The sequence below is a fragment of the Pelodiscus sinensis genome, chromosome 7 (genome assembly GCF_049634645.1).
Source record: "Pelodiscus sinensis isolate JC-2024 chromosome 7, ASM4963464v1, whole genome shotgun sequence".
NCBI classification, from domain to species: domain Eukaryota; kingdom Metazoa; phylum Chordata; order Testudines; family Trionychidae; genus Pelodiscus; species Pelodiscus sinensis.
The window spans coordinates 45933409-45947159 of NC_134717.1; the positions used below are offsets into that span (position 1 = coordinate 45933409).

General features: G+C 40.8%; 1 protein-coding gene across 1 annotated transcript in view; it reads right to left on the minus strand.

The window, feature by feature from the left end:
* Positions 1–13751, minus strand: part of PDE11A (phosphodiesterase 11A) — a 233381-nt gene that overhangs the window by 37629 nt on the left and 182001 nt on the right. The window contains exons 15-16 of the mRNA XM_075933714.1: positions 10311–10411; positions 348–425 (exon numbers count right to left, since the gene is read on the minus strand). Of these exons, the coding sequence (XP_075789829.1) occupies positions 348–425; positions 10311–10411 (179 nt within the window). The remainder of the gene's footprint in view (positions 1–347; positions 426–10310; positions 10412–13751) is intronic.

Below are 13751 nucleotides of genomic sequence, written 5' to 3' on the forward strand. Positions count from 1 at the left end.
AAGGAAATAAAATATCTAATGGGGCTGGGAGAAGAAAGATGAGGGAGGGAAGGAGGAGCAGGGTGAGATGGACCCATGATCACTCCTTCCCTGCTGAGTTTTGGGACTGGGCTCTGACAGAAGTAGATTTAAATAGAAGTGGTTAGGAGCCCTTCTTCCCCTATCAAGTTCTGTGCTTTTACAGCTACAATCAAGCACTATATCTGGTAATAATTACAAAGCACTTTGTTATTTTAAAACAAGATTTCCAATATCACTGCAAACTATATTTGTGTTCCTGACATTGACCTCCTTAAATACATTGTGGTTATCTCCCAAAGTAATAGAAAAGCAAAAGAATGACTCACCGAAATATTTCTCGATGGCTTTTGACATTCCAATTGTAATTGCCTTTATTAACAAGTTCAAAAAACTCAGTCCTTCTCCTGCAACAAAACACACATGTAAGAAAAAAACAAACTCCTAGACCTGGAGCTATGTTGTGATACAAAGAAAGTTTTTGTGAGAACACAAGATCACAATACCTACTGCCTTAATGTTAGAAAATGTTGAGTTAAGAAGCCATTTAAATGAACCATTTTTATTTTGGAATATGCCTAATGACTGCCAAGCAACAACATCAGAGCCATCTGATAAGAGCTATATACAGTACCTGCAACAAAACTAAGTGGCACCTTAATTCTCAGTTTTTATGAATGGATGAAATGTTTTGCCCTTACCAACACATAGCCAATAAGACCATGTGCCCATAGAATATATATTAAATGGTGATGATACTTTGCCTTTCATGTGAGGATATTAAAGGGCTTCAGAAAGATAGGTAAATATTGTTTCCAGCTGAGGTTTAGAAAGGTTTAATGGCTTGTCCAGGTCACGTATTGAGTTAGTGATATGCACTAATCACTAAAACACTCTGCTTTGTTCCCCGAGACTGAGGGGGGGATATAGTGAAAGAAAGACCATCCAAATTGACATTCCATCTTGATATTACATAGTGGTTGGGTATTAACCCAAGAAGAGATGCTACACAGTCTGTCCATGAAAACATGCCAGTGCAAAATAAACTTGGGTCACTAGGTATGTCTACACTGCAATAAAACACCTGTGGCTGGCCTGTGTCAGCTGACTTGGGCTTGAAACTATAAAATTGCATGGTGTGGGAGTTCAGAGCCACGACTTGAGCCTGAAACTGAATATCTATGCTGCAATGTTATAGCTAGGAGCCCAGGGTGCAGGACAGCCACAGTTGTGTTAATGCAGTGTAGATGAGCTTACTTCCTGCTTGTATTATGATAAACTAGCTTGAGGATAAAGACAGCTCATGTGAGGTGCCAGGTCAAGATTCAACTGCTAGAAACTTCCAAACAGCTGTCCTCCCTAAGCTAATGGCCCTGTAAATACCTTTTCGCTCCCATGTAGACAGCCCAAGTCTAGGGCTACCCCTACCCTCACCTGCATCTTTTAACTTTTCACTGAAGTTGACCAGTATTGCCACCTCTGGTTCAAGAAAGAAGATTACCCATTATGTTTGCATCCTCCCCCAGAAAGGCCCATGAAATACCATCAGTTCAATGTTTTTGGTTTTTGTCTATTGAACTACAATTTTCCTGCTATGGAAATATTTTGTTTATGAATTCTTGTTCTTACATTTTAAAATAATAATAAAAAACCCCCACACTATGTCTTTTAAATCTAAAACATAAGGATCATTTGCCGGGGAAAATGATAGATACGCAGTTTAATGGATCCAACTATGTTAAGGCTGACTTGGAGCCTTCTCACTAACATTCTTGACTTATGACAGTCTGTCTATATTTCAGCTGGGTACACTATAATGAGTTGTTCCAGGCACCATACAAACACATATTGAAAAAAGAGTCCTTGTCCCCAAGAATCTTCTGTCTGTATTTCAGACAGGGGCACAGGAGAAACAGAAGCACAGATCTTCTTCAAGATCACACAGCAGATTAGAGTCAGAGCTTAGAACTCCCCACAAGTATGTCTACACAGCATTTTGGAGCGAGCTTCAGGCTAGAAGTCTCATACTAGAGATCTAAAAACAGCAGTCTAGAATGTATGTTGAAGTTGCAGCTCAGGCTTTGAAGCCCACTCCCTCTCAACATGCTTCACAGCTCAAGCCCTAGCTCCAGCCACACTTTCACAGTGCTTTCTGTTCAGCTACTTCTAGCCTGAGGCTCACTCCAAAATGCTGTGTAGATGTGTCCTGAGTGCCAGTCCTACAGTGGAGTAGGGATGTTAAAAATCATGTATTTGTGCTCCTACCTGCCCCCTCCCCTGCTGTCTCTGATAGAGAGGCAGCAGTGTGGGGGCCAGGCGGCTCCCTGGGAGTTGGTATACACAGGGAGCCAATGAATTTCAGCTTCCCATGTGCCCCAGCTCTCACCTGCCCCCTTTCCACTCCCCATGCTTTGGGAAGCAGTGGGGGGGGGGGGGGGCAACTGACTCCATGGGAGCCGGCTTCCCACATGCACTGGCTCCTGCCTCCCCCTGCTCTCTCCCTTCTCATTGGGGGATGCATGCAACAGTTAGGATTAACCAATAAGCCTTGGCCTTATCAGTTAATCATGAAAACGAGTACATGCTAACAGCCTTACAATGAAGCCTTTTGTATCAACCAAAAGTGTATTAGAGTACTACCATAATGGAGCTTAGAGGGTCTTATATGAAGGCCTAGCCCTAGTTAGACTGAACTTTATAAACAGTGACCATTTCACCCATCACAGAAATCCACCCACTTCTGCACTAATTGCACATTCAGATAAATACATCAGTATATTAATTTGAAAGAGCAGTCTGAATATGTGATCACACAATTTCACATTCAATTCAAATTTCGTACACTTGGTGTTGCCCACCCTAGAATACATTATTTGCTGTAAATGAATACAATTTTAAATGGGGCATATAGGGGCCTATCATAAATGTTCCGAGCACTTAGCCTCTATTGTGTTGATAAAGTCATCTGAATTTAAAGGCGATTCAGGTATCAATTGTATAACAGCAACTAGAATTCTAAGGCATAACGGCTGGTTCTTTAATAACATATGAGTGGGATATGAGCTCAGTTTATTTTTTAACAAAGAGATGATTGAGGAGTGAGTTGAGTATAGTCTTAAAGTACCTACAGCAGGAAAAATATATTTAATAGTGGGCTCTTCAATCTAGCATAAAGAGAATACACAATCCAATGGGTAGAAGTTGAAGTAAGACAAATTCAGACTGGAAATAAGGTGTACATTTTTAACAGTGAAGGTAATCAACTACAGTTGCAAGAAGGATCGTGGTGATAGAGTCTCCATCACCAACAATTTTTAAATCAACTGGATTTTTTCCCTAAAATTCTAGGAATTATTTTGGGGCAGTTTTATCTCCTGTACTATATAGGAGGTCAGACTAAATGATCAGAATGGTCCTTTCTGGCCACGGAATCTAGAAGAACAGAATTAAATACATAAATAATTAAACTCTTTCTATTGATTGATTACAATGTAATAACAAACACATCTCACTACCATGTGGCAAATTACAGAATTTTTCTACTGACATTACATAATTTCCACCCCACCCCCTTATTTAATGTGGAGGTCGTTAGCACACTAATGAAGCAGTGGATAAGATGACATACATTCTCTGTGTTTTATGAAATATGATACAAGGGGGCTGCATTTTACAAAAGTTGCTAATACAATGCAAAGTCACACAAGCAGAAAACAAAATTAATTTATTTCACATAGATTCATGGCATGATGGCATAGCCGTCCCTGTGGGAATAAACACTGGAATGATGAAAATTTTAATGGCCTGGAGTAGCTGGTGTATAGACCTTAAATCAGTCTAATCATAAGCTGATCACTGGCAGCTAAACATTTGTTGTGAGCACAGCCAGAGCTGGTGGACTTCTACATTTTTCTATTTAATACACATTTCCTTGCCAATGTCTTACTAGAAAAATATCAGTAAAGCAAAATTTGATAATTCTTGAATTTCCGGTTAAAGAATCCTAGCAACTGGAATCCTAGAACTGGAAGGGACATCGAGAGGTCATCAAGTCTAGTGCCCTGCCCTTACGGCAGGACCAAGCACCATCTAGACCATCCCTGAGAGATGTCTATCTAACCTACTCTTAAATATCTCCTGAGATAGAGATTCCACAACCTCCCTAGGCAACTTATTCCAGTTTTTAACTACCTGGACAGTTAGGAAGTTTTTCCTAATGTGCAATGAGTTTTCCACATTTGTGGTTCCTAGGCAATACATAGTATCGAAGCAACAAACTGACAGTTCAGAAGAAAAGGTGGCTTCCCATGCCCACCTTGAACATTGTGAGATCTCAAATAAAAAATGTATGAAGCAGCAAAATAAAATATCGGTGATTCAAGGTATTTTTGGTAAATCACATGCTTCTGAGTAATTGAGCTGTTTTAATTCTAGGAAAAAAATTCCTAGCTCCATTGGAATATAGGCAGAGGAAACATGGAATCCCCACATTTATTCTAGTATCAAAAGGCTAATTCTGTAAAAAGCAACAAATGGTCCAGTAGCACTTATGAGGAAACAATTTAATGCTGCCTTAATGTACTTAAACATGATATCCATGAAGACTACTTTTATGGGTTTTTTTTTTTAAAAAGCTATGCAAGTGACAGTCAAGAGTGTTCAAAGTAAATGTAATTTTCAATTATTTTGTAATCCACTCGTGGGGCTGAAGAGAAACATTTATTGATATATCAATGCTGAAAGATACAGCTGACAATATATAAAAAAGCTCTACAATCCAGTGGCTCAGGACATCATTTCAGTGACTCTCAGAAACTATCATGACAAGTTGGGCCTGTATCTTTTCCTTTTGGTACATATATGACACTACTGTCATGAGTTGTAAGAAAGAGAACTTATAGTTGTATTTTTTCAGTTCTGTTGCCTGTTGTCAGTAACAATTTCCTCTCTTGAGGAATTCATAAAATATGGGATCAGTTCTATAATCTTTTCTGTTTGGATACAACGTGTCCTTGCTGTGTCTTTGCATTGCATTCTTACAGGTATGCTGCCTGTCCAGATCTTATTGCAGCCCTGGATCCTTAAGACTACCTACGTAGGTTATTACATTGCACAGTGGTCTCCTATGAAGGATTGGGGTTTAAATAGGAGCTTGCATTCAAAATCTCATCTACCACTGATAAGGCAAAAAAAAAAAAAAAAAAAAACCTTTGAAACTTTTTGATCTAGTTCATGTTGGGCTAGGATACCAGTAGGCTGAAGAGAAACAAGACAACCTTTTTTCCTTTTTTTTTTTCATAAATAAAAACTAAAAGTCATTTTTAGGACTCTAAAATAAATGAAATTCTATTTATTCACAGCCATAACAGACACAGTGTGCTTGAGAAAACGTCTGTATTTGACTGTTATCTGATGATAGTTAATTATTTCTTTGAATAACAAAAATTTCTGAATTTCTGAAAATTTTCACTGAAATGTTATGCATAAAATTAACCTTGGTCAATTGTCCACTGGTAGAAGGAATCTGCTTTCAGTTAAAATCCTAAGTGATAGGAGAGTTCTGCCTGAGTAAGAACCGTAGGACTTTGCCATAAGCAGGTAAACAATACAAAAAGCAGTAAGTGCCCAATAGGCAACATTTTCATTGGCAGGTTCATAACATATAGTGTTTTAGCATATATTACAGAAAAAAAAGGCATTGTACAGGCAGTCCCCGAGTTACGCGGATCCGACTTATGTCGGATCTGCAGTTACGAACAGGGCTTTTCTCGCCCTGGAGGACGCGAGCGGTGGGACGCCCAGATGCGCTGTGGTCCCGCCGCCCATGTCCTCCGGGGCGAGAAAAGCTGTTCCACGTCTCCCTGGTCTGCTGGGGGGGAAGCCCCCCCAGCAGACAAGGGAGATGGGGAGCAAAGCCTTGGAGGATGCCGGCAGCGGGACAGCCATGGCCAGTTGTCAGCCGCTGGTCAGTTTCAGCAGCGGCTGAATCTGGACGCCAGTTCCGACTTACATACAAATTCAACTTAAGAACAAACCTACAGTCCCTATCTTGTACGTAACTCGGGGACTGCCTGTACCAAGATGTTTTCAGCAGATTAAAGTTACATACATATATTAGCTGGAGTTCACTGCAGACTCAAGAACATAATAGGCTGGCAATGAGTTTATTTATAAATTGAATCTCTCTAGTCCGGCACCCTTGGAACCTGACCGGTGCCAAACCAGAGAATTTTCTAAACCACGAAAGGTCAGTATTGTCTAGCAGCATTACTAACACTTCCACTACTTTCTGGGTTCTTAAAACTAAACAACAGCACAGAACTCTGAGAACCAGGACTGGTGGCTGTAAACAAACTTTATGGGACTGCAGGAAACTTGGCCACTCCCAGGATAAATGGACATCCGGCTAACTAAAATCATGTTGGACCAGAGAGTGCCGGACTAGAGAGGTTCAACCTGCACTAATATTAGTGGTTGAGATCCTTGTTGTACAAGAGAGAATTGTCTGACTCCGGTATAGCTGAGTCCAGTTTTAAAAAATTCATCTACTAGATCTACAAAAGAGGAAGCTGATAAATAATGTGGCCAGAATCACAGAGGCCTGGTCTACACTAAAAGGGAAAGTCCACTTAAGATCCACAACTCCAGCTACGTAGTCGGAGTATCTTAAACGCACCTTTGCTCCTTGTGGGGAACTGGAAGACTGGCACTGATGGGGGATCCCTTTCAGTTCAAATTAGCAGGTTTTCACTAAACTTGCTAATTTGAACCCCAGAAGTTTGACTGCGGCAGCCTAGATATTCTCCGTAGTGTAGACAAGCCCTCTAGAAAGAGAAGGTATTCCAGAGTAACTTTTGTCGAGAGCATTTCTATGAGTCTGTGTATGTGAGGGATGACTATTTCTCCCTCATCCATAGCAACTCTTGCTTTAAACCATGGAGGACTGTATCCAGTCCTCTCAGGAATCCATTTTCCAAATGTCACTGTTAATTTGTAAATAACTTTCTAATTGTTGTTGTTAAACAACCCTTTCAGGCCAACTGTTTATACAAGGAAATAGGTATCTGCTAAAATTCCTTAAATTATCTGTTAAAACATTGAGATAATTTATCAACATATCTCCACATATCAAGCCTGATTTTTCACTTGCAGGTAATCTGTTTATTTGATAATTAGTTAAAGTCCTATAAATAGGACTTCCTCAAGTATAGTGCATAAAAGTCTTTCTCTATCCATATTTTTACTGCTTCACAAACCAATTCCCTGAGTGCTAAGAGAACTTTATGAATAGCAGTACAGAGGAGATCCAAGAATACTGCAATGCTGATTTTTTTTCCTCCCAAAGACATGTAAGAGACAGGAAACTTAAAAATTATGTCAATTTAATCAAGAATGTGCTTGCCCAAAAGAATCAGTTTGCATAGCTTATCTTTTAAAGGCATATACTTTCAGAAAGCTTATGCGGTGGTTGTTTTCAAACACACTTAAGAGTAAATTGTACAATTAGCACAGAATAGTACAAATAGTTTGAGTCGTTTTATTAGCACACATGGCACAAAAGCTGGGTTCATGTTAATGTGACAGTATTGAGTAAAAAGAGGTCTTTTTTATTTGCAGAAATTCAAGTCAGTGCCTTAGTTTCTTGAAAATATTCTGACTTATTAAGCACATCAAGGTCATTAATAAAAACTAGGAATGAATATTCTTGAAGCTCAGTTACTGCACGTTGTTTGACATCAGTGCTGTTGATATACAAAAGGAAACTTGATGAGTCAGATATACCCTTCTGGTGTCAGGAAGTGGAAGGGCTACTGTGCCCATGTGGGGATTTATCCCTTCCCTCTCCTGAGAGGAGCATCCACTGTCTGCCCTTTCCTGGCTGTCCTTGCTGAGAGAGCAGCCTTATATTTTTCCAGGAACACCACAGGAGTCTTGCTTGTGGAGTCTGCTCAGGATCTGTGGAAAAATGTATCTTCACTGTTGCTCCCGGCCAACCTGCTCACACCCCCTTTTCAGTGACCCAACCAGTTTTGGAGCACTAAGCTACTTGTGCTAGGACGATGGAGGTCATACAGAGCGCTCATTGTGGTCCCAAACATCTCTGTCCTAAGCCACTGGCAATTTCCATTGTCTTATTATCCATCAAAATCAGGAGCAATCTGCACAGACAACTTAATAGAAGTAGTTCTTTTTCTTAAAGTAATTCCTTTTTGAAGCAATCTTTAGCAAAATTGTTTAATTTTGTTTTGAGAGGCAGGTGTCTCAATTTGTTTTTGAAAAGTCTCTTGGTGATCTAGGCTACCCTGGGGGAGAAAAGAAAGCCATGCACTCTGAGAGACATTATTAGCAGGAAGCGAGGTGTTAATGCAGTACTGAAATAGCACAACAAGCAGTCAGAGCAAGCTTTGTTTGCTCCATTCCTACCAGTGCCCAATGGTATGGCACAATCTTAATGTATATTAACAGACCATATGAGGAAAAGATTTTGCCTGAAGTTCTTTGGAAACTTGGTTTGGCATCAAGCCATCAGTACTCATAATCAGGAAGGAAAAATCTATATCCTCTCATACACACTCAACAATCAATAATTAAATGGAGTGAAAGTGGGGTGCTAATGGATAACAAGCTATTTTCTAATGCACTGAAATTCCTCAGGAATTGAATTGTCTAGTGTTGTGCCTGAACAGGAGATGATCTATAATTGCACTCACTATTGTACTCCACCCAGTAAATTCCCCAGGTGTTTGCTAGCAAGTGAGATTCTGACTGGCACACTTTGGAGGAGGAGGTGTGATACTCAGGAAAGGTAAACCTGAGATACCAACAATTGCATGTATTGATTCTGTATGCAAGTTACACGTTGCTTTACTCAGTTTGAATCTCCTGTGGTTTTTTTAAACTAATTTCAGTGCCAAAAAAATGAAAGAACTGGTGTTACTTTGACTTGGAGGTGAGATAGGAAAAATAAGAAGGAATATGAAGTAACTGTATTTATTGGACACCTTCAGTGATGCATGATCCACTTAAACTTTTACATGGCCTGGGTAGGCTGTAGGGCACATAGGCGTGCTCCCAAGTTCCAGCACCCACTGTAGATTGCAAGGCAGCTCCTCTTGGCTGGTGCTGCACCCCGATGGACAGTGCTGGTCGAGTGGGGACAGCAGCTGAGGGAAGAGCTGGCCCGGCTGTGGCAGTAATTGCTGCAAATTTGTAACCATGTGAGTGAGCAGGAGGGGAAAGCCAGGCTGGGAAGAGGAGGAGGGAGCAGAGCTCTGGGGTAAGAGCCAAGCAGGGGACTCCTGGGTGCAAGGACCGTAGGGGGTGGAGGAATTGGGCTGGGTATGGCTGGGAAGGGAAAAGAGCGGGTGGGGTGGCAGAAGAAGGCAAGGATGGCTGGGAGAAAGGAGCCGAGTGGTGTCACAGGACTGGTGGCGGGGAGGGGGACAGAGCTGGCTGGGGGGGGGTGGCTGGACAGTAGGAGGAGCTGGGCTGCAGTGGCTGGAAGGGCAGAGAGGGTAGGAACCGATCTGGCCACAGGACCGCTGGGGGGTACAGCTGGGCTGGGAGTGGCTGGGAGGCAAAGAGGGGAAGCCCATTGCGCTGGGCTCAGAGCGGGTGCAGGGTGGGGGAGGGGCTGAGCTGGGCACAGGACCACTGTGGGGGGGGGGGCAGAGCAGTGCAGGAGGTGGCTGGGAGCCAAAGAGGGGAATGAGGGTGGGAGGAGCACTTCTGGGCAGGTGCGAGTTGGGGCTGTGAATGACCAGCCAGGCCTCTGACTGAGGGGTGGTGCTCAGAGTTTCTCCAGGTAGGGGGTGGCTTGCGGCTTTCTCTCAGGGAGTGGAGCCCATTGACTGTGGTGTCCTGAGGCTCTGAATTCCTGTTGGCGAGCCTGGAGATGACTAGAAATTCCAAAAGGGCTAAAAATGTGTAGTCTCTTTGTAGTTTTTGCCCATAGAAACAATCCGGCACTCTTTGCACATGAAAGTCTGCTTGGGAATCATATGTGCAGGAAATACAAGACTGGGCTATGACTTTCTTCTGCAATTGTTTCAAGTTTGGAGACAGGACGTGCCTTGGCTTTTTCTGAATATCAAAATGAAACACATATAGGCCTGGGACACTTCTATTAGCTTAAGTATTAAAATATGCATTAGGCTAAATATCTCCAACCATAATTAACCACTCATTTCATATATTACATAGCCCCTCTCCCCTGCATTGGTGCTTCATGGGTCATTAGTTCATGTTCTTTGGATTTTCATTTGTCAAATATAAAAAATGCCAATACTTACTCAAAATATAGAGTGAGATCCGTTGCCAATATTGACTGCTTTAGAAGCTGCATAAGGTCACTGTATTCCTTGGAGGACAAGTTAGCAAAGATGTTGTGACCCTGTAATGAAAAAGAGAGAGAGAAGGTAAATGGCTAACAATCATTGTAGATTTTTAAAAGGTTTCTAATGCTGTAAACTGCCCCATTTTGCTACACAGAAGGGTTTTTTCCCCCCGAATCATGGTAAAATCATGACAAAATAATAAAGTTAACGCTACTGAGATTACATTAAGACAGGAGATGCTGACCATTGTAATCAAGAAGCTGGGTTATGTTTCTTAACACTGCTAAAATTATAGTCTCTTACAAAAAGATGTATTCTTTGGTCTGATGCTGCACAAGACTCGGTTTATGGAGGAAAAGCTCCATATGGATACATCTCAATCTTCTCCTTTTAGCAAGTGTTTTTGGGGCTGCACTTTGTGGCTTTTTACTTGTGCTGCCAACAGATTTATCTGTGCTGCTGCTCAAAGCATGCAAGCTGCTGTTAGAGCCATCAAAGACACTAAATCAGATTTTAGTTCAAAATACAGTCTCTGTGTTCACCCTGTTTTCCCACTATCTCGTAGTACATACAGGCTTTAGTCACTCAGACTAAAGAAGCTAAGTTTGTGAAACTCTAGACCTTGTGGGCCCCATAAGAATGCACTTTTTAAAGGACTGGGAAAGCTTATGATTCTAGAAAATGTTTTACAGCCAGAATGAAAAGGAACAGTTTGTTGCTCTTTTGGAAAAGGAAGATAATACTAAAAGGCTGTGTCTACACTGGCAAGTTATTCCGGAAAATCAGCTGCTTTTCCGGAAAAACTTGCCAGCTGTCTACACTGGCCACTTGAATTTCCGGAAAAGCACTGACGATCTAATGTAAAATCATCAGTGCTTTTCCGGAAAAACTATGCTGCTCCCATTTGGGCAAAAGTCTTTTTCCGGAAAAGGGCCAGTGTAGACAACACAGTAGTGTTTTCCGCAAAAAAGCCCCGATCGTGAAAATGTGCTTTACCGGAAAAGCGTCCTGCCAATCTAGATGCGCTTTTCCGAAAATGCTTTTAACAGAAAACGTTTCCGTTAAAAGCATTTTCAGAAAATCATGCCAGTGTAGACGTAGCCAAAATGTTATAGTTAGAGATGTGTCAAATAAGGGGGAACAGAAGGCCCATCGTTCCTCCAGAAAATACAAACTGAGTGAAATCTGCAGTTGAACTTGGCTGAACTTTAAGCTAACCCTAGACTTTATAACATCAGTTACATATGATTACATTCACATATTAACATCTTACTTAGGTATTGCTTCCTAGCCTTAGATACAATGATGTTTTTAGTAACTGAATCTAATTTTGATAGTTAGCTGTAGTATAATTTTCATATTCAGTATGCACTGCCATCTAGTGTTTAGGAAGATTAGAACACTATAAAGAAAACAAGAGCTTTCCTTAGATAAGAGACATCTCTTCTTTCTCTAAGGATCTTATGGCTTGTCTTCACTTGCCCAGAGATTCGATCTCCTGTGGTTCAATTTAGCTGGTCTAGTAACGACCTACTAAATCAACTGCTGATGGTGTCCCCATTGGCCTCGTACTCCACCAGGCCATGAGGAGTAAGGGAAGTTGAGGGGAGAGTTTCCCCCGTCAACCTCCCTCAGTGGGGACACCGCAGTAAGTCATGTAGCTGAAGTAGAGAGTCTTAGTTGGACTTTCTCCCATAATGTATACCTGGCCTTAGTCTTGTAAAAGATTCCCTTTCACCTGTGTGTTGGGAAAGGTGTGTAGGGGGAATTCTAGAAGATATTTAATTAAAAACTACAGCTTAGGTATGGTGTACAAAGAAAAGACTAATCCAGTATGTGTTCAGAAAAGAGCAAATCATCGAAGTATAGAATTACTAGTACATGTGATATATTGTATAATAAATAACTTACAAAAGGCTTTCCCTTTATATTCAAGGTTTTATTGTTTGTTGAACTACTTCATAATGTATAAGGCAACATCACTACAGCACAAAACCATGATAACGTGTCAAAGGTGCCCAAGAGCAAATTCAGGCACCATTTTCTGTTCAGGCTCATAGAAATCTAAAGAAATAATACAATATGCTTTGACACTTCCCTCTAAAAAACACAGACTAGAATATTAAGCACTAACTTATGAAGTGTAATCTAATTTCAGTCCAGTAGAGTGAGAGGTCTACATCGTTGGTACAAACGTATATAACTAAATTGACCTCAATGGAGTTATATCTACTTGCAAAAGCAGAGGATCTGGATTTGTCCTTTCCAGTTTGAGTGTTTTTTGGTTCCATCTTTCAGTTTATCCAAACAAGTAACAACATGCAGAATGTAGGGTTTAAAATCATAGAATGAATTGTGTAGTTGCCAGGACAGATGATGTTTGGATAATGAAACAGGAGTGAGCTGGGTAAGGGAAGAGTTTGCCCAGGAAGGGAAGATGTTTTTTGTAGATTTGTGGGAATTTTTTAGGTCCACAGGTGCCATTAAATCATGTAATCTGACCTCCTATATAACACAAGCCCTCCTGTTTTGAGCCCAATGTTCTAGTGCAGTGTTTCCCAATTTTATTTGGCCACAGAACCCTTTTAAACTCGAAAGAACCACTAATAACAGTCTGGTATATAACAGGTGATCGTACCACTGACTGCGCGCAGCACTGAGTAGTGACATCGTCATCTCTACTCTCCAGCTAAGCTGGCATTAAAGGGACACTTATTGTGGCAAACACAAATGAAAACTGTTTTCAATAAAATTAATAAATTCTTAAATATTAATTATTTTTAATCATAAAATTTTATGTTAATGGAATTTTCTTGCGGAACCCTTATTTTCACTTCGCAAAAACATGGGGTTCTGCAGAACACCAATCGGGAAACACTGTTCTAGTGGAACAAAAGTTATATTTTCCAGAATGGCATCCAGTCCTGATCTGAAGATATCAAGAGATGGAGAATCCATCACTTCCCTCAGTAAAATGTTCCAATGGTTAATCATACTTCTTGTTTAAAAAAAAAAGAGAGAAAAATTATGCTTTGTTTCTCATTTGATTTCAGCTTCAAGCCATTGGTTCTGATTATACCTTTCTCCGTTCAGTGAAACAGACTGGTATTTTTTTCCAAAGGCATTAATCAAGTCTCCCCTAAATCTCCTTTTTGATAAGCTAAACAGATTGAGCTCTTAGGCCTGGTCTATACTAGGAGTTTACACTGAATTTAGACACATATGGTTGATTTTCTAAAACGATGTATCAACACTACCAAGCTTGTCTTGTTAACCTCAAGGGCCAATGAAGTCGATGTGAATTGCTCCTGATTTCACGAGGAATAATACTAATCCCAACCTTGCCTGGTTGAGTTTAGGACAGTGTAGACACACCGCTGGTGAAAGTTGAGGCTG